Consider the following 21886-nt stretch of genomic DNA (forward strand, 5'->3'; position numbering starts at 1 on the left):
CACTCTCCCCTTCTCTCCTCCAGTGCAGCCACAAGGAGGAGTCCAGAAGCTTTGGCTTCCTTTTTGAATTAATAGCAGCTTGTGGTGTCATCCAAACCCAACAAACTGTGCTGAATCTTAAATATTGTTTTGTTTTGCTTTTTGGAACATCCCAGCTTCAGCACCTGGATTATGAAGCTGGCTTATTTCAAAACATCATATTTAAGATTAACCACAGTTTGTTGGGTTTGGACAACATGACAGGCTGGGGTTAATCTAAAACTGAAGTGAAAGCTTCCAGTCTCCTTGTGGCCATGCTGAAGGAGAAGTGCGGGGAGCAAAGAAGTCCAAGGGGAGGCTTGGCTTCTTCTTATCAAGACAAACTGTGGTTTACTGTGAAGTGGTTTCCCATATGATTTGGGAAATTTTGGCAAAGCTCTGTTTTGGGGCAGTCTTGCCAATCTGGTTATCACCATCAGACCATGTATTCCTTAAAATGATTTATTCCAAGGTTTGAAATCAAAGGCACACTTTCAGCTGGCTTGTTTAGCTATATCTTAAATTATGCTCTTGTCTTAAAAACTGCAGAAGCGCTCAAGGCAATGGAAAAGGTGGCCAGTCACATCAATGAAATGCAGAAGATTTACGAGGATTATGGGGCAGTGTTTGACCAACTGGTTGCAGATCAAAGTGGAGCTGAGAAAGAGGTAAGAGGACCAGGAGACTTTATTCATGCAAGTAATTCAAACGTCATCCTTAATCCCGGTGAAACAATAAAACTGAAGAAGATTGATTTGTACATCAGGCCACTGTGGGGTACCGTGAACTCTGATTAGAATTGGTAGCTATCAGAATCTTCAACAGGAAAATAACACCAACAACTTCTTAAACAGTTTAGATTGTTGATAGCTGCTTTGTGTATTAATGGGCTTAGCTTTTTAAAAAAATTAGTCACTTTAGAAAGAAAAATGTTAATTATGCATGGCTTTCTCTACCCTGCATTCTGCATAATACAGCATTAAAAAGTTCAGTAGAACAGGTAGCTACTTAAACCAATATTCCTGAGGTGCAGGTCACTCTATCACTTGTTTGAAAGGCAAGATACCTTTAAGCTGCAATTCTAACCACTCAGATTTACTTCTGAGTAGACACGTATAGGATTGTGCTATTAATGAAAGAGCACTAGGTGTGCTGACTATGATTCCTGTCTCAGGTCTGCTGCTGTGTAAGTTAAAATCAGTGGGTGTTTGTGTTGATTGCTCTCTATCGAATGGATTGTCTCCTATTATGAAGACTGTTAAAATTAACAACTCTTCTTGTTTACAATGGCAACAGGTCACAGAACTTTCCATGGGAGAACTTCTTTTGCATTCTACAGTTTCATGGCTGAACCCATTCCCATCATTAGGCAAAGCAAGAAAGGACCTGGAGCTCACAGTGTTTGGTGAGTGATCTATACTAATTATATAGTGACAGATGACTCTAAAAGAGACATGCAGTAGTTACCAGTATTTGAAGTATAAGATGATGTCAGATCCATGACAGCCTCATGTTCTGTGGTGACCTGTAGGGTAGTGCACCATACAGAACGGGGTTGAAATGTATGCTACTTATATGTGGAATTATTATCATCATCATGATTATTTAGTATTTATATAACTTTTAAAAAAAAATTCTGAAAGCACTTCACATACATTATTGCAGTGATCCTTATAGCAACTCTGTAAGGTAGGCTAGTATTATTATCCCTCTTTTATGGAGAGAAGGCTAAAACAAGTGGAACTTGCAGTAAAATTTTGCAGTGTGATGAACTCCTATTCAGGATTCCAGCTGCTAGCCATGCCCTTTTCCAGGATACTCCATTCAATGTCACCTCCTCCATTTCCTACCCACCCCCAAGTCAGCATTCCATGGCCCCTGATCATGCTCAGTATTCATTGGGCTTTGGGGGGATATCCCCCCCCCCTTTAGGATTTTTCTTTTAAAAATATTTTCTACTTCTTTGAACCTTGAGTTTTCCCAAAGCTGCTGCTACCTTGCTCTTGTGCATGGATTATGCAATTTTGGCTCCTTTTATTAATGGATGAGAAAAGGAGCAGGAGAGACAGTGTCCTGGTTTGCACATCACAACAACACACAGTTAAACTGTGGTTTGTTGGAAATACAGCAGGAGTGAGCAAGTGTGCTGGTTCCCAGCTGCCTGCCCATTCCTGCTGGACGGAATAACCTGTCCCTGGGTTATCATGACATCTGAACCTGGAATTCTGGGTTGTTTGTCCCTTAACAACTTTTTTTAAAATACTTTTTATTCTATTTTTTTATCTTTATAAATGAAATAAACAGTACCAACAACCTAGTCATTATCTACAGTTTCCAACAATACAGTATTAAGAGGACACAGCAATAATGAAAAAGGAAAAAAAAACAGAAGAAGGAAAAGGAAGAAGAAAGCAAGAAAGAAAAAGAAAAAATATAAAAAAGTTACTTAAAAGGATTAAATTTAAACTGCATTACACACAAACTTCAAGTATCATTCTCCTTAAAAGTTATACCTATAACATTGCCAATATTACAATTCAGTACAGCGTAGATAATCAACCTTATATTTCAATATCGTATCTTCAGTCTTACAGCAAGGGAGCAAGCCTACAATTCATTTCCAATAACCATATATTGCCCTTCAGTTAACATATAATAGTAAAGCTTAACAATTTAACCAGACAAAACATTCTAATCAAAGTCTCATAATAATGATAGTAATAATAATAAAAAGGAAGAAAATTAAAAAGGATACAGTAAGTAATAATAACTTTATGCTATCTATATTTTAGATAGTGTCATTTCTAAATCTGTATATGAATGTATACATATCTATACACACACAAACAGGAATTTTATTATACAGTAAAACTGACCTTAGAGTCCAGCTCTTCTGCTGCTCTGCAAAAGGAGTTGTTCTTCCAAGATCTTATCCAGATGGTACTCTAGCTTCCCCTTTTAATTCCAGGGGAAGATGAAAAGGTTTTTCAACCTTTTAAAAGCTGTTTGAGGAGGTGACCTGCGGACCCTCCGCAGGATGCTTGCCAGGGCGACATGGCTCCTACCGGAAGTCAAAATAAATTATTTTGTCCCTCAACAACTTAAAGAGTTCTAGATATAGATGTTACAATAAACAACCTAAGGAAGGAGCATCTTGGGGTTATCACAGTGGCAGTGGGTGGCTAGCTATGCTCGCTCGCTCCCACTGCATTTTCAACATCTCACAGTTATTGACATGCGTTGTTGATGATGTGCAAACCTGGTCAGTGGGTAAATGTTGTGTGGCCCTTGAAAAATGCTGCACTGTGATGGTTGTACATAGGTCATAACATTTGCAAGGTGCCAACATGGATGCTTTCCACGAAGCTGGGCAGGTCCATGTGGCAAGCAGCTTGCAAACATTATAGCCCCCAATGGAATCAGTACCATGCAGAAACTTTTCTAAATAGTCACCATTTGAGGGCAGTAATGTTTCATCTAGTCTTCTGTAATTGTCGTGTATGACCTGTAACAATCATGCCAATGTCTATACTGCCTATCTAGTGTCTTCCTGGAAACAGCTTTACTAAGGGATCAGGTAGTCTTCTCATAAATTACAAGTCATAATTATTGAGGTGTATTTAGACAAGCATGCATTTATTTCACTTCACTGTTGCATCTCATTGTCCCAGAATAACCATTTGCATGTTTCTCATACACATATGCTTCCTAGTCCTGAAACGGTGCTCTTGGGTTTTACAATTCTAAAAATACCAAATTTGCACAACTGCACCCGTAGCTCCCATCTCAAATATATTTGTTCCAGTTTTGAAATACAACTTGAAATGGTACAAAAATATCCCCAGTAATTCAAACACTGGCAGATACAAGGATATGACACATCCCATTGCACAAGCGGATTGCAGGCAAAACTACTAGTTTTGCATGCAAAACTGCTTCAGTCACAACTGGATTAAAAAAAAAACCTAAAGTGCCTGTTAATGATCTATTATTCCCCTCCACAAGTTAAAATGTAGCACATGTTTGGAGGCATAACCAGTAAGAGTTGTCTTCTTCTTCCTTTCTCTTAGTGTTCAAAAGGGCTGTCATACTAGTGTATAAAGAAAACTGCAAACTGAAAAAGAAATTGGTAAGTCTTTAGTTCAGAAATTAACTCTAGCAAGTGATACTTTCTGGCATACTTTCTGGAGATTCTAAGTTGTACAGGGAATTTTTTCTAGATGCCTGGTGGTGGTGGTTGTGGTGGTGGTGGTGATGATGATGATGTGCTAAAAATAAGTGGCTCAGGCATTATATTGCATTTGAACTCATCTCACCTATTGCCGAGTATAAAATCACATGTACACAATGCTGGATTTAGGAACAAGCCAAGTAAGCCATGGCTTAGGGCCTTGCATTGTGAGGGGCTTCTAAATATGTTGGAGATAACAAAGAAGTAAGATAGCTAAGGTGAAATAACTTTGGCTTAAATATGTTGGAAAGTCTGGTGTGACTTACAACAGAGTTGCCTTATATAGAGAAAGCGTGGCAATACAGCATTTAGTATTGGAGGCAATAAGTGCAAACTAGAGCCAGATTAAAAGATGTTCACATCAACTTTATTAGTGCGTCTATATGCATCTTCAGAGAAGGCTGTCGAACGCTGTTTAACTAGCACCCCCTAACGCTGGGTGGTACCCTTTCATTATAATGTAATACACTTTTTTCTCTTTATTTTTATGGTATGGGGCCTACTGAATCTTGCTATGGCTTAGGGCCTCAGCATGTCTTAATCCAGCACTGCATGTACACACATAATGCGTAAGCTATGCAATCACTTACTGGCTGGCAACAATGTCTATGACCTCAGTAGTTGGGGGGGGGGGGAACGTGCCACTGCTCTACCATGGGGAGCATGTCCTTCAGGATGAGTGAGACCACTCAATATGGAAGAGCAGAAGGAACGCTGGCTAGTTTTAGCGAGGTTCGCCTGGCACCTACATTGTATTCCTTTCGGCGCCAGGTGAAGACCTTTTTATTTTCCCAGGCATTTTAGCTTTCTAAACTTTTAGCTTTGTGGTTTTAAAAATCTGTAAACTCCTGCACTGCTGCTAGGTTTTATTGTGGTTGTATTGTTATATTGTGGTTTTAATGTTCTATATATTTTAAATTGTTTTATTGTGTGTTGTTTGGTTTTAATTTTTGTGAACCGCCCAGAGAGCTTCAGCTATTGGGTGGTATAGAAATGAAATAAATAAATAAATAAATAAATAAATAAAATAGTTTTATGTATCCACAGTTCAATTACTTTGAAGACTTTTGTAGAGTGTTTAATGTTGATTAATTACCAACTGAAACAATGTAACACTGGATTTAGGTGGCACAATTCTTAGACCAATCAAGATGACTCAGTCATCCATCAAGAAGCGGTTTCTGCTTTAAAATTTGCGCATGTCTTATGTCTTAAGCTTTCTGCATCGTTACAAAAATTATGAATTAGGGATTTATTTCAGAAAGAAGAGGAAGGTTCTCCTTTCCATGTAAACTGTCAAGTGTGATATATGAAGGAACTTTAATCTCACAAGCTTATTAAAGGTTTGATGTTATTGTAGGCCAAGCCTTAACAACATGTGATCCACCAAACCAAACTCAGCCCAACACCTATATATGACAGGTTACCAGTGGCTGCCTGTCTGGGATTGCAAAAACAAACGGGCTTTCAAGCACCCAGCAGGCCACAATGCATTGATGGGATAGGGAAATATAACCTAACATGTAAGCGTTTACAGTTTTAGTCTGCAAAGTCGTTTTACCTTAGTGATCACCAAAACATCTGCTGCAGATTAGTGTTAAAATAATTTGCTTTTCAGGACTGCTAATAGACTAATTAGCTTGATAGTTCATCCTAAACTCAGTGACCTGGTTCGCATGACACAACAGCCCACTGTGGTTTAATTTACCTATGGGGGCTGTTGCATCGTGCTGGGAACCTGTGGGCACCATTTTTGCACAGTGCCTGTGGGTGCTGGTTTGCCATGACTTCTCATGTTGTGTGAACCCATGCAGCAGCGGTTGTTTGAGATTAGACAACCCTCAAATAAGCCATGGCTTGTTTTAAGGTTATTTGAGGGTTGTCTAAACCTCAAACAACACCTGGTCCCCAGGTTCACACATGTAGTGAGTTTGTTGGTGAGCAATAAGGATTTCACAGCATTCCTATAGGCTGTTGCTAGCCACCTAGAGAGCTGTGTGGTTTGGTCTAGCTGGCAGCTATATAGTTAAGTAAGAAGCCCTTTCACACGGGCTTTCATCTTAAAGCTGTTTTGGTTAGCCGGATTATTTCAGCTCCTACAAGATAAGTTTCACTTCCCATGGGAAGGAAAGGCCCCCTTCTCCCTGTCAGCTCCTGAGCTTAGGGAGAGAAACCTATAAAATCAACCCACAGGCTTCATTCTTTGGTCTTGCTCCATGGGAGAAAGCGTACTGCCAGCCTGGAGAAACTTGTCGCTCCAAGAATGACTTCTCGTCTCTTTTGGGGACCCAGATACGCACCCACCTGTGGCGGCTTCATTGGCTGATGAGAGGTGTGAGCTTTCTTTGCATATTTATTCTGCATCTATTTTCTCTCCATAAACTGTCATCCTTGGGCACAAGTGGTATTGTTTAATCTTGGTAATCTAAAAGTATCTATTTTGTCTGGGCCCTAACAGAATCAGGACCCCAGATCAATACAACACAACACGACAAGCCACAGCAAGCCAGATGCCTGGCACAACGCAACAGCCCCCATGGATAAATTAAGCCACAGTGAGCTGTTGTGTGGTGCGAACCAGGTCACTGGGTTAGACCCAGAGTTAGTTATGCTAACAATAAAATAAAGCTTAAAACCCAACATCTTAATTAGAACATAACTGTTTTGGTCTTAAAACAGGCACTTGCATTTAAACTCAACCGCTATCTTTTTCCTTTTTAAAGGCAACTAATGTCCGAACCTCACATAATCATGGTGATTTAGATTTGTTTAAGTTTCGCTGGCTGATTCCTTTATCTGCTCTTCAGGTCCGACTGGGCAATACAGCAGGTGACTTTTATTTAATAAATTCATATAATATGCTGTATTGTTACTGTTTATCTTAAAGTTTGTCAATGGATATGCCCTTTCTGTCCAGTGTTTGCATTAACCTCTATGTTATAAGGATTCAAACTAAGGCCAAAAAGAACTAGCCAGTATGGTTAATCAAGCCATGCATCCATCACAAATGTAAAATACAGGTTTTAATGATAGCTGTGAAAGAACTTCAGGGTTGATAGTGTAGTTGTGAACAATGTAAGTGCTCTCTACGTCAGGCAATGGGCCGGATCCAGAATCTGCCTCCCGCAGACAGTGAGGCTCTTTCTGTCCACGGGAGGCTTCTGATGCAGAGGGAGAATCCTGCTGGCTGAACAGAGGTGGTGGCGATCTTTGTTGATTCACCCTCCCCTTGCAATCCCCTCTGCTTCCCAAACCTGCTTCAGAGGGTTGGGTGATCCTCTGGAATAATGGGGAAGGTGGCACTGGAGGCTGCAGAGGGAGGAAGAAATTGGCAAAGATCACCTCCCTGGCCCTCTTCTGCTGGAAGAAACATTCTGAATGCTCCTGCCAGCAGAAAAGGTAGATCCACCCCAATGATTTTTTCATGATTTTCCAAACAAAGGTCTTGTTTAATCAATAGCAAGTTATCTTCATTCAATAGCTTCGGAATATCAAGCATACACTTACTACCTTTTAATTGGGTAAGAGCAAGATAATGATTGATGAAAAGCCTTATGTTGGCAACCTTGGTCTGATGTTAGCCAGGCAGAGGGGGTTTGCCTGCTAATGGGATGTTGGATATTCATTCATAGAATCATAGAATAGTAGGGGTTGGAAGGGGCCTATAAGACCATCGAATCCAACCCCCTCCTCAATGCATGAATCTAAGTCAAAGCATCCCTGATGGATGGCCATCCAGCTTCATCTTGAATGTCTCCAGTGTGGGAGAGCCCACCATCTCCCTTGTCCTCAATGAATTCTCAGTACAAATGAAAGGCGGAAACCCCACTTTCCTGCACTAATTTTTTCCGCAATCCTTGTTCTTTCCAGCCCATGAAACATGAATGGATTTGTATGATATAGTGGCAAGCAATAGAAGGAAGTCAAAATAATAGTTGTCAAGATTATAATTCCCCTAAAATGATAACATAAAAGTCTTTGAACAATTCCCAATTCCAAATAATTGTGATTTTGGTTCTTAAAAGTTCTGTAATTGTGATGTAAAATATTTTGCAAAACATATTGTAAATGCTACAAACACCAATGGCTTTAAAGAAAACAAATGAAGTTGTGCATAGCATGTATATTTCACTAAATATTTTTTAGTTCCAAACTTTGGATACAGTTTCCATCAGCTGTATAAGAAAAAAATCTATTCCTGAAAGGGAGGGGGAATGAAAGCTTCTAAAAGCTATTCCTTGAATTAGAGGGGTCTTGCTTGATATTCAAGAGCTGTGTTTTTTTTATGCTTAGCAGAAATGCCCTGAGAACAAGTTTGTTCAGCCTTTTAAAAGGAGGGCTTGAAGAGACTAGTCCATCTTTAATTTGGAAAACAGTGAGGGGGGGAAGGCTTTTTTTTTTAAAGGAAACATGAATTGGTAAAATATAAATAACGGAATTACTGTAACAAAAGGTGCTGTCTCTTGGATGATCTCAAAGCCCCTCTTTAAGATTGTATCAATCTATGAAAATTACTTGACTAGGGACTTGTAGACGTCATTAAATATTTACAATAACAAGGCTTCTTTCCACATGCAGGAACAGAAAACAACTGCATTTGGGAATTAATTCATACGAAGTCAGAATTGGAAGGAAGACCTGAAACAACCTTCCAGCTATGTAGCAGGTATACTTACTAGATCGAATAATGGGACAACTCTTCTGCCCACCCCCAGGTAGATTCTTTCCTCATTTCAGGCTCCCTCCTCCAAATAATAATCTTCTCCTTAACCTTAGCATACAGGCCTTGGGCCATGCTGAATTCTGCTTGTTTCTGTAATGGCAGCACGTGTATACAATGGCCCAGTTCGCATGACACGAGGGTGTTTAGCATGTGCCGGTTGCACACCAGCTCATTTCTTTACCCTTGTTGGGCACAGGTTGTTGTGACATCCAAACCTGACGAGATGGGTGGCTGGGATGGTTAACAAACCACAAGCAACCCTACAACAGGCCACCCCTGCTACCCACCCTCACTGGCTTCAGATGTCATGATAGCTCACACCTGGTGAGGGTAATTAGGGAAATGAGCCAGTACACAACCAGTATGCGCAGAGGTGGTTAACAAGCCACCATGGCTTATTAGCAACCCCCATGTCATGCAAACCCAGTCACTGTTTGCCCAGAACCTCAGAAGCGGGAGAAAATTATCTGTAGTGCTATTCAGGTAACAAAAGGAGAAGTGGGCAGGAGGGTACACATCTGCCCAGTGGACACGAGGGGAGGAATGCCAACATCTACTATCTAAAGCTCTAGAATTGAAATGTTGCTCTATGTAAGCACAGAATCCTATGCACAGAGACCATGAAGAACCAAATGTTGGTTCTAATTCTACAGCCATGTAACTGGTCCATCTGTAACCAAAGCCCCAGATTAATGTTCGAGATTGGAAAAAACAGAACATTTCAAAGCTGAGATGCTTGCCTTTTATAAATAATAACTACTATTTTCTCACATCTACAGCGATTGTGAAAGCAAGACCAATATAGTCAAAGTGATTCGTTCAATTCTAAGAGAGAACTTCAAGCGTCAAATAAGATGTGACTCCCCTTTGGAGAAAGCATGCAAAAATCGCCTAGTTCTTCATAAGAATCGAATTCCTGTTTCAGCAAAATTGGGTAAGAATGTTTTCTCAAGATGTGAAGATTAATATCCCTACTATTTTGTGGTAATATCTAAACATGCTCAAACACTCTTCAACATCTGATGTTAGTTGTGCTCCATGGAAAGTGCTAGATAAACCAAGGTTACAATAACTAACTGATCTGGTACCCTACAACAAACCATGGGTAAACCACCAGGTTGTTTATCCCCAGGTTGTTTACCCCAAACCATGGGTAAACCACCAGGATGTTTATCCTCAGTTGTTTATCCCCAGAATACTCCGTGTTCATACATCATGCTCTATAACCTACGAACAGGCCAATCATAGGTTGATTAAAAATGTAAGTGGCTGGCATGCTGCAGGTGACGTGCGCTCTCTCCCACTTGCGCGCGACAGCCCATGGTTGTTTAACCCCATGGGCTGTCATTATGTGCAAACTGGCCCAGTATCTAGTTAGAGGGACTATAGCTCAGTGGTAGAGCACATGCTTTGAATGCAGGTCCCAGCTTCAATCCTCAGCATCTCCAGGTAGAGGTGGAAAAACTCTTGCCTGAAATCCTGGCAAGCCACTGCCAGTCAGTGTTGACAATACTAGGATAGATGGAACAATGGTCTGACTTGGTTAGCTTCCTATGTTCCTAACATTACAGCCATGTTAACCTTTTGTAATAAAAGCAACGAAATAGGTTTGTTGGCACCTTGAGATTAACCTTTAAAAAACGTATTACAAAATGGCATACGCTTTCATAGGCTAAACTAACTAGGTTCAAGACACAGTTATCAATGCTCTTCTCCCTTTATTGTACTTGCAAACATATCAGAAAAGTTGCACAATTGTGTAGTGGTAGCTACTATTAAATCTTCCTGCAAGTTGGAAAGGTAGAAGTTTAGAGTATTGAAGTAGTGTTTTTAAAAAGCATCTAATTCTGGTGTTCTGTCTATTGGCATACTAGGAAGAAAAGTTTAAAAGTGTAGCTGATATAGAGTAAGTTGCTTTAGCTTAAACAGAAGTAATTTATTTTATAGCAGTTACCCTTGATCTAGCCACAAGGGAGGGACACACACACAACATACTGAAAGAACATGGGAGACAGTTCTGGGGCCGCATAGGCTAGCCTCATCCTCCGTGCTGCAACGGAAAAGGCTCTCCAAGCACACTCATGTATGCACTTAGAGCTCCTCCAAGTGTGGGGGGACTCTGGTCCAGTCAGTACATGCAAAGAGTCATTTCCCATGCTGTCTGGTCACATGGGCGGAGGGAATCCCTTCTGCAGGCTAGTCTGCACAGCCAGCACGTGTTCCTTCAACATGCGAGGAGGGGTTCCTGTAAATTTCCACACAGAAATAGGCAGATGCTTTGTAAGAGTTGCCTCTTGACAATTTTGGAGTCAAAGTTGTTGGACAGGTTGGCATGTTCTTATTGTGTAAGGTGCTACCTGACTTTGTAGTTTCAGAGAATCATAGAATAGTAGGGTTGGAAGGGGTCTACAACACCATCGAGTCCAACCCCCTGCTCAATGCAGGTATGAAGAAAAAACATGCAGACAAACATGCTCTTGCTGGTTCAGATCAAACTCTTGATGGCTCACATAAAGTGTTGATCAGCTTTAATCAAAGAAGACAGTGAATAAATTTCTCAAGTTTTCACATGAGCGTATATCCTGACTTTGGCATAAGTGAGCCAGCTTTTAGTTTACATATTAAAATTAAACACATGAGCTTGAAGAGGACACCCAACTGAGAGCAATAATTAATAAATAACAAGGCAGGAGCACGTTCTTCACAAAGAAGCCTAAAGCATGCTTTCTTTTCACCAGCTTCTTTTCATATTAATTTTGGATGTAGCAAAAAGTCATTAGCTCTTTAACAAACTGGGAGAAGCTTTGTGGAAATAGTTGTTTCACATTAGTTCTCCCCAAATACGCATTTTAGTCAGTTCATGAGCTAAGGAAAGCTTTTTGGTTTCTTTATAATAATCTCTCTCCAGCAAACAGTATCCTCAGCGAATGTAAATTTTGGTTACAGAAGACACTAGGATCTTGTGTGCCTGGCAAACACTTAACATCAGCATTGTGTATGCTTTTTCAGGTAGATTTGTGATGGTTTTTAGGTAAGACACAGGCTATCCAAATCAGGAGGAGACCACAAGCCTTTATTATCAGATATAATATGCATACTTGACCCCAGGTTAAAATTCCAGATTCACGCTCCCCAAAGGTCTATGATTATTTTTCTAGTAAGACTAACAGAAATGAATTATTACATTTTAGGGATGAAACAACAGTTTGTACCAATTACAGCACTGGTGTAGCTGTGCAAATTATCCTTTCTATAGGAAATTTGCCCGCGTGCAAGGATATAGCCAGCCTTCAGCTTGTGAATCCAGTAACTACACCTGAATTTCAGAAACGTGTGCAAGTTTGGTCTTGACCATGTTGCACTGGGACAACTTCCTCTGAGCCTCATTTTCTTATCTCTGAAATAGTCTTATGATGAGTTTGAACATGATTCAGGCTGTAACTGCACTTATCATTTTTTTTCATTTTGAACTTGAAATGTGATGGTTTTCATTTCATGTCTCTGGGAGCAGCACTGCTTTCAGTTCAACCACATATTATTTATTATTTTATATCCCACTTTTCTTCCTTTGTGGAACTCAAGGTAGCTACATGTGGTTCCCACCTGGTTTCCCCTCCAAGCACCAACCAGACTCAGACCTGCTTAGCTTCAGCAAGGTGTCTGTCTCATGTGCCTTCGGACCATGCCCTGGGATATACAGATCTTTGCCTTGTCCACTATAGAGAACCAAGCCTGGGGTGGTGAACTAATTACTAAACTTCTCAATCAAAATTCCCCTCCCACTAAGCCAGGCAACTGATGCTGTGACTCTGCACTGCTTGCCTGATATTGCTCCCTCACAAACTACTAATTCATCCTATGGCTGAAGGGGCAGGTGACTACTGAGAGATCACCATACAGCAGTGCTAGGTGGTCTGTTTATTTCAGCAGTCCCTTTCCAACTTCATGCTTTGATTCTTACTCAACAGTTTCTGCTTCCAGACTTTTCACCATGGCATTAAGGTTGCTGCAATCTACTTTGCTGACTGGTTTTCAGTGACTAGGCTAAATACCTTGAAGCATTTTCCCTCTCAGGGGTCCTTCTTGGTTGCAGTGTGTCACTTGGAGGCAGCTCACGCTGCTGCTTTTACAGTCCATGTGGAGAGGCTCCTATGTAGTTGGTATATCTTCTGCCAAACTCCCACTGTCCATGTTCTACCTGTAATTAGTGAAGTGTGGCTTTCTAAAAAAGCTTCCCTGTAATGAAGGTAGCTGAAAATACTTGAATGGTTGAGTTCAATCTAGCACCAACAACATCTTTAATCTCATTAGTCATTATACCTTCAATGGGATTGTAAAACCTTATAGCTACTATTGTTATGCTTACCATGGCTATTAACTACAGAAATTGAGCATGTATTTTATACTTGCAGCTTCTTCAAGATCCTTGAAGTTACTGAAGAACTCTCCCAGTAATGAATGGAACACTGATACAGGCAAAGGAAATGAACTGGATTCTGATGAATGCAGCCTGAGCAGCAGTACTCCAAGTAGCAGCTGTCATACCACTGACAGCATCCTGGAATCTAAAAATTCATCTCCTGTGAAGCAGCTGCAGAACTGTGCATCAGATTTTTCAAACAGTCCTGTCAAAGAATCTGACATTCTAAGTGATGATGAGGATGACTACCAGCAAATTCTAAGGAAAGGCAGCCCCACCAAAGACATAGAAATCCAGTTCCAGCGGCTGAAGATCTCTGAGAATCCGAGTGATGATACAGAGGAAAAGTATCCTCCCGAGAGAGAGACTGGAGCTGGACATAGGGCAGAACAACATCCTAAACTAGTCCGTGCACACTTTTGCCCTATTAAGCGGAAGGTGAACAGCACACGACGTGACAAAGGAACATTGCTGGCAATGCAAGAACGGCACCAGTCTCTTGATAGTCATCCTGATGCTGCAACTTTTGACCTGAATTCTATTTTAGAAAGGGAATTTAGTGTACAAAGTTTAACTTCAGTGGTTAACGAGGACTGCTTTTATGAAACAGGAGATAGGCATGGAAAGTCCTAGCTGCCTGAAAACTATTTCCTGGCCCAGAAGATTTGAGTTACATTTACTTAAACAGGTGATTGTTGCAACTTGAGAAACTACTAATGATTCAATTTAATGCACTACTATGTCTTTCCACAGAAGTAGTTGTAAAGGCTTAAGTTATTTTAATTTATTGTGGAGCAGAAAAATAGTTTAAACTGCCCTGAATTTACAGATTCCATAAACTAAACTGTCCCTTAGGTAATGTTTTTAAATTTTTGAAAAGGGAAATAAAACAATTGTGATCTGCATCTTTTGACCTGACTCCAAACAGTTTTAATTATTTGGGCATTTACGTTCCTGTTAATTTTTGCTTTATTTAAAGCAGAATTAAGTTATTTTTAATTCATCATAGAAAAATTAAAGTCTTGCACTATGTTCCACTAAGATGTTTATACTTGATTTTTATATATATATATATATATATATGTAAATATAAAAGCCTGTACTGTAATCTTATTGTATTTTTATTTTCTCTACAAGCTTGTACAGTAAAATGCTAAATGCAATACCCATGTTCCTTGTTTTGTGCCTCTTTTTATGAAGTTTTATTTATTTAGGGCACAATCCTATGCATGTTCAGACAGAAAAAGGTCCTACAACACCCAGGATGCTGAGACTTATAGGACCTTTTTCTGTCTAAATATGCATAGGATTGCACCCTTAATTATTTTGTGCCCTGCCATTCTACCAAAAAATGGCACTCAAGGCAGCTTAGAGAACCAATCAAAATGGATTAAAACAATACATTAAAATACAACAGAAACATAATTACAGAAAAACAGCCAACCCACCAGACCCACTTACAGGCTAAAGGCCTTCACAGCAGAGAGAGCAAACCTAGCCTCCCCTGGGAAGGCTTCTACAACCTTTGAATTCAATATTTTGACATTTGGGCTTTTAAGCACTTTATTCCTTTCCTGAGCTTGTCACCTGATTGTACTTGCAACAGGGTTTCTCAGAATTTGATTTGTATATATATATCATTAACAAACAGCATCATTTCAGCCTTGAGACAGAATTATGCTCATTTATGCCATTCTCCTTTCTGCAAATTTCACATATGCTTTTGTTCAGGAAAACTTAAGTATGTATTCTAACTGAATTTTTTTTCATTGTGATCAAACTATTAGGCTTCTTGGCTGGCTAATTTTAGAAGATTAGCTAGATCAAGTTGTCATCTTTAGTCCTTTTAAAGTTGCCCATCTTCCTGAGTCTCTTCTCTCTCAGTTCATCTCTGTAGTTATATGCAAAAAGACTTGGGTCTTCATCACACATTTTTCTATAGACATCACAAAGGCATTTAAAGTGAAACATGTTAAGGTGAGTCGGGCGCAGAGTTGGATCAACATCTGCTAACATGAGCATCTTTTCAGCTTTTTCTAAACGTTCAGTTTCTGGAAATAAGATTCTGAAAGAAAGTAATGGAGATGATAAACAAGAGGGATTATAAAAACCAAGCCAACACTGGCTCAATTCAATCAGATTTCTCAACAAATTGATCCATTCTCAATAGCAGCAACCCACTCTGATGGCATAACCTTATGCAGCCGTAATATGATTGACTGACTGCACTGTGTGCAGCTACCACAGAGGTGCAGTTTAGCCCACTTTCCTGGGATATTAAGACATTACTGCAATGAACTCTTTGTTCCAGGTTACTAAATACCCAATAGCTGAATAAATCCCCAGAAGGGCGGTATGTATTGAGGGAGATGAAGGCATATGGGTAGGGCAGAGCCTAAACTAAACACCAGACAGAAAAATAAAATAAAATGAGAATTAACAAGTTCCTTAAGGAGGGTGCTGCTACCAGGAAGGCCATGTCCCTTATCCCAATCAAGTGTCAGATAGAAACAAATAGCATTACCTACTGGTTGTAGGGCATAGGGAGGTTTGTTGTCTGGAGAGGATTACTCAGTGAGAAGGCAGAGGTACTCCCTTAAGACTGAGTCCTGGTATTAAAGAGTAGCCTGAACCCTCAATTATGTCACAAATCTTCTTTCTCACAACTGGTGCCACTATTTGTCAGCTAGCACTTATTATGGTATGCTTGTTTTCTGCTTGGTATACTATTGTCTGGATTGTGCAGGAATGAACAAGACAGGAAATAGGACTATAAATTCTGTTACTGTGAAAATGTTGCGCGACTCAGTTTGTGAAAGCATTAGTCTTAAACGCTATTCGGTTAGAATTGTGACTGCCTGAGAAATTTTTATTGAAGGATGGGTTATAAATATCTTGAAATTAATATCTAGTCTTAATGCCTATGAAAGAGATACTCCAGTCAGTGATGTGGGTTTTCCAGAAAATTTTGAATTAAAAAATTTTATGGGAAAATTTCCAAGGCATATTAGGTTAATTTGCACAGAAATTTTTTGATGCCCTAGAGAGATCTAATTTAGTATGTTTATTTACTTGTATTTAGAAACAAAGCTAAAAAGTACCCTATTTTTTTTTTTTGTCCCCATACATCACAAGCATTTGACCTGAAATATTGTTGGAAAAAATTAAAACACCCCTAATGTGATTTAAAATTTTATATTATTCAGGAATTTTATTGGAATACTTGTAAATATTTAAAGACAATAGCATGTACCTCCCTTAACACTGGCCTGCTTTGCATGATCACAGAGAGCAAGTAAGCACTTGCCAGGGGGATTAGCATAATTACTGCCAGCAGCACGGCTTGTGTTACCCAGCCAGGGTGGCTTTTTGTCATGGGTAACAAGCCACCCAGAACCGTACAACAGGCCATGCATAGGTTCTGGGTAGCTTGTTACCCACGGCAATAAGCCACCCTGGCCGGGTTTGCATAACATGACAATCTGCAGTGCTGGCAGTAATTATGCTAATCCCCTCAGCGTGTGACTGGCGCATGAGGGCAAGGAAAATAAGCCACCTTGGCTGATTTTACCTCCATGATCATGCAACCCTGTTTATTATTTAAATTTAAGACATGCTAATTAATTTTAGAAAACACGCTAGTTAATTTTAGAAAAAAACTGTGCATGATATTCTGACAATTACTCATCTATTTCAACAGAGTTCAGTTCTCTTCCACTAAGGTTTTTGGGCACCTTCAATTTCGCTGTCATTACTTATTAGTTCTATGTCACTCTGAGATATACATGTATTTCAGTGGGTAGCATCCAATGGTGTCCGCAGACTCAAACAGTGCTAGCAGAGCTCTGCTGAATCTTTCCATTGCACAAGCAGTTGTGCATTGTGCTTGTGCCATGCTTCTGAGGAATAAAAGGGACCACGAGGGTTAACCTATGATCTATTTGGCGGCACGGATGATTCACGACTGGAGGGTATTTTCTGCCAGGGCTTTAGACTAGACAATTGTGTGTCTTATATACACAGGCATAATAGTGGTATAACATTACTCTTCCTGCATCTAGCCCAATATGAAGATGATGCACCCTTCTCTGCCTCATACATAACAGGCACAAGACAAAGCATGAGGCCATCTGAATGCACCAACGACTGTATTTCCATATTCCATTAATACGGCTTGTTCCCATGATATTTTGTACCTGGGTATAAATATGAGCAATACAAATATGAACCATGCGGGTAAAGGACAGTACCCTTGTTCCTCAATATATACAGAAGGCGTCAGTTGCCTTACACATACACAAAGGTATGGTTAACATTTAATGTGCCACTTATATTTTGTACTCCAGCATGTACAAATGTTATTGGAGGAACTCGCCCTGATTGGCTTATCCTTGCCAACTTGAGTACCAACATGTGTAACAGTTTAATATGTATCACATGATAACTAAGACTACTTAACAAAGTGGGCAATATTCTTAACCATAGGACCATTCATTCATGTATGTCTCTTGGTAATGCATTCAGCTGAATGTGTGAACTGCTTTAACTGGAGACACAAGAGCTTTTTCTGTGGAGTTTGGTCTGTAATGGCTATTTCTCACCCACACCACACTTACTGTAGTCACAAAGTAAATATGCCTGTATGAATTCACTCTGAATAGTCACTGTATCAACACTATTGTTCTGAAGAGATATATTTAAGTAAGATCTCTTACCGTACACCTTGATGACAGTATTTCCTTCTGAATTGAAACACACTTCGAACAACCTTTTCCACCAGCTTAAAGGGCTGTTCTATCTTTGGTTGCACCAATGGTCTAAAATGAACAACAGTCACATCCACCTGTGAATTAAAAATTAAAATTATGGTTCTAAGGAAAGGCCTGTTAGCCCAATTACAGTAGAAAAGAGCTGTATAATATATCATTCCACTGGTAGCCATTCTGCAAAATGAAAGTTGGTTACATAGCTCTATTGCTGCTGTATCATGTAAAATATGTTTTCAGGTAAGCAGAAACACATCAAAGTCAAGAGTTGCTATTGTATGCACAGAATAGATGTCTGTTGTCTAGTTTCTCTTTCCACAGACCCTGGACACACAGGTGACTTGGCTTCTTCTATAGGGCCTTTACATTGTGAGTTGTGTTCAAAATTCAGAGGCAAAAAGGACAGGTTGCCTCCCTGTAACTGTGGTTCTTTGAGTGGTCATCTATGCATTCACAAATATGGGCTCAGCATCTGTGCAGAGCCTTGATTCGAGAAACTTTTAAAGCTGAGAAAATTTTGGCGGGAACCCTTCCCCACCATCCCATTCAGCATGTCCGGACATGTCCCTGCCTATTCCCTCAGTTTGATGAGACCCAAGTCTAGCCTCTGAATCAAAGGTAGTACAAGAAAAAGAACACCTCGGTTAAAATAATATCATGAACACCGAAGCAGAGATGGTGGGTGGGTTGCGTGAATGCACAGATAACCACTTGAAGAACCACAGTTACAGGTAAGCAACCTGACCCACTTCATGGTCTCTGTGCATTACAAACATGGGTAAGTAGCAAGCTCACCAGAGGTGGGTAGGTGTCCTAATGTAGTACTGAAGGAAGGACAGCACAACCAAAGTAACAGTGTGCTCTAGACCTCACATCTAGGCAATAATGCCGTACAAAAGTTGACGATGTCATTCACATTGCGGCATGGCATAACTCCAGAACGGAGACACCCCTGTCAAACGCTATCGACGTTGCCATGGCTCTTGATGAATGCGCTGTCACCTTACCCAAATCCAGGTTCACTAGATGATAAGCGAGGGTAATTGTTTGAACCAGCCAAGAGGCCAGTCTCTGGGATGGTAGTGGCAGACCCTTTATCCTTCCCCCATAACACACAAAAAGTCTAAGGAACTTGCGAAAAACCTTAGTCCTGGACTTATAGAAAGCCAATGATCTTCTAACGTCCAAGGCACGCAATCTAGATTCCAACTCTGATGTTGGGGATAGAAAAAATGCAGATAAGATTATGTCTTGGTTAACCAAAATACAGAAAATACTTTGGGTAAAAATTTGCACAACTGGGTGAAGCACAACTTTATCATTGTGGAAGGCCATGTAAGGACTGCCCACTCTACGGGCTGCTAACTCACTAGGTTGATGGGCAGATGTTACAGCTACTAAAAAGGCCACTTTCCATGATAATAGGCAAAAGTCAACTGTTGCTAGAGGTTCAAAAATCTTAACTGTTAGAGCCTGAAGGACTCTGACAAATTCCAACTCAGTACTGGTTGTTTAACAGGAGACTGAAGATTCTTTACTCCAAGAAGAAATTGCCGAGTATGAGGTATGAAAAAACAGTGAACCGCCTACTGGAGCATGCGATGCCGAAATTGCTGCCAGATAAACTTTTATAGATGAGAATTTAAGTCCTTTTTCAAACAAGGACAACAAAAACTGCAAAACTTGATGAAGCGAACAGCTAACTGGGTCTATTTGCAGCTGCAAAGGTAGAAAACCTTGCCCATTTAAGGGCACAAGAACATCTAGTCACTGGCTTCCTAGCTGCTTGTAAGACTGCATGAAGCAGCTCCAAAAACTGCAACACATCTAGTGACTTTGGAGCCTCCATGCTATTCAGCGCAGCGTTAGGAGATCAGGATGTCAAATCCAACCGTTCCACTGGTACAGGAGATCTGGTCTCCCTGGGAGCCAAAGATACTGCTGTTGTGCCGGACTGAGCAATGGGGCAAACTACCCCTGCCTTGGCCACCACGGGGTGATGATTATGCAGTCCATGTTGTTGTCCAGTATCTTCGACAACACCCGAGTTAGCAGTGGAAATGGTGGGAAAAGGAAATAACGCTCTTGGTTCCAAGCCAGGAGGAAAGCGTCCCCCAACGAGGCTAGACCTATGCCCGCTCTGCTGCAATAATTTTTGCATACTATGTTTCCCTCTGTTGCAAACAAGTCTACCAGAGGCACGCCCCACCAACTGAACAGGCTCCATACAACTTCAGAATGGAGCTGCCCCTCATGTGACACCCCAAACGACGCGCTTAGGTGATCTGCTAGATTGTTGTCGGATCCTGCAACATGAACCACTATTTCGGAAATCCCCTTCGCAATGCACCATTCAAATATATTCAGAGTAAGCCTCACCAACAGAGCTGATTTTGTTCCCCCTTGTTTGTTCAAGTAAAAAATAATGGTTGTGTTGCCGGATGCCACTTTCACAATCCTGCCCCAGACATCTAGCTCGAAAGCCCTCAGCGCTTTCTGTACCGCAAGCAACTCGCGGTACAGTTTATATTCTTGCCCTTTTCCGATCCCGTCCAGAGACCCTGCACCTTGAAGGATCCACAATGTGCTCCCCACCCCAGTAGGGACGCGTCCGTTGTGAGCAATCTCAAAGGTAACAGATGGTGGAAAGGCACTCCTGGAAGAAGGTGATGTAGGAATGCCCACCAATGGAGAGACTCCCTTATCGTTCCGGAGAACCGTAACCAAGTACGCTGTGCATCGTCTGTGGGATCAAATACTCTGGTGAACCATAACTGGAGGCTCCTCATTCGAAGGCAGGCAAATGGGACCACTGCCATCGTGCCTGCCATTAATCCTAACAGTCTTTGAATTGTAAAAGCAGTGATGGCATCAAAGCGAAGAGTTTGGCTCACTAAGGTTTCGAGTGCATCTGCTTGATCCTGTGGGAGGAAAGCACGACCTTGATGTGAGTCCAAAACTGTGCCTATAAACTGAATAGTTTGGCTCAGTTCCATGCAAGACTTCTGGGCATTCATGCATAGACTGCAGGCATCTAGGAGGTCGCAGGTAAGAGACAGTGAATGAAGGAGGTTCCGTCGTGATGGTGCCGCTATTAGCCAATTGTTGATGTAAGGAAAGAGAGTCACTCTCTGAAGCCAGAGGTAAACACAAACCACTGCCATGCACTTTGTAAAGACTCTCAGTGCTGTTGAGAGGCCGAACAGAAGGACAGACAACTGGTACACCCGCATCCCAATGGCAAAGTGAACATAATGTTGACTTGACTTTTCGATTGCTATGTGAAAATATGCTTCCTTGAGGTCGATGGATGCAAACCAGTCGCCTCTCTGCAGCAGTGGCAATACTGTAGTCAACGTGGTCATACGGAATTTCTTTGATGTCATAAAGAAATTTACATCGTGCAGATCCAAGATCAGACGGAGCCCTCCATCCCTCTTTGATACGGGAAAGTATCGGGAATAAAAGCCTTGCAGAAGTTGATGACTCGGTATGGGTTGGATCGCACTCTTCTCCAATAGCAAAGCAAGCTCGACTTCTAAAACATCTGATGGTGGTGTTGACCGTACCATACTGAAGGAGAGGAGGGCGTCCAACCTGATCTTGTACCCTCCGCTGATTATCAAGAACATCCATGAATCTGATGTGATTTGCATCCATGCTGGGAGGAAATCAGAGATGAGCCCCAAAAACTTGAAGGAATGCCGGAGGGCAAAGGCACACCTTTT

At 40.9% G+C, this 21886-nt stretch overlaps 2 protein-coding genes across 5 annotated transcripts in view; one reads left to right on the top strand and one right to left on the bottom strand.

Annotated features, from left to right (window-relative positions):
* Positions 1-14428, top strand: part of TIAM2 (TIAM Rac1 associated GEF 2) — a 128214-nt gene extending 113786 nt beyond the window's left edge. Inside the window, exons 20-26 of the mRNA XM_084827878.1 lie at positions 568-686; positions 1315-1423; positions 4089-4147; positions 6973-7078; positions 8828-8915; positions 9752-9906; positions 13385-14428. Coding sequence (XP_084684004.1) covers positions 568-686; positions 1315-1423; positions 4089-4147; positions 6973-7078; positions 8828-8915; positions 9752-9906; positions 13385-14025 — 1277 coding nt within the window. The 3' untranslated portion in view covers positions 14026-14428. The remainder of the gene's footprint in view (positions 1-567; positions 687-1314; positions 1424-4088; positions 4148-6972; positions 7079-8827; positions 8916-9751; positions 9907-13384) is intronic.
* Positions 14429-14452: 24 nt separating this feature from the next.
* TFB1M (transcription factor B1, mitochondrial) overlaps positions 14453-21886 on the bottom strand; it is a 55868-nt gene continuing 48434 nt past the window's right edge. For 2 of the 4 annotated variants that reach the window (XM_084827880.1, XM_084827881.1), the window contains exons 7-8: positions 18108-18235; positions 14453-15457 (exon numbers count right to left, since the gene is read on the bottom strand). In XM_084827880.1, the coding sequence (XP_084684006.1) occupies positions 15211-15457; positions 18108-18235 (375 nt within the window). In that variant the 3' untranslated portion in view covers positions 14453-15210. The remainder of the gene's footprint in view (positions 15458-18107; positions 18236-21886) is intronic. The other 2 variants (XR_014786740.1, XR_014786739.1) reach the window with 2 other exon arrangements.

The sequence above is a fragment of the Heloderma suspectum genome, chromosome 1 (assembly GCF_057233095.1).
Source record: "Heloderma suspectum isolate Gila_16-S chromosome 1, 16-S_ref, whole genome shotgun sequence".
Lineage (NCBI taxonomy): Eukaryota > Metazoa > Chordata > Lepidosauria > Squamata > Helodermatidae > Heloderma > Heloderma suspectum.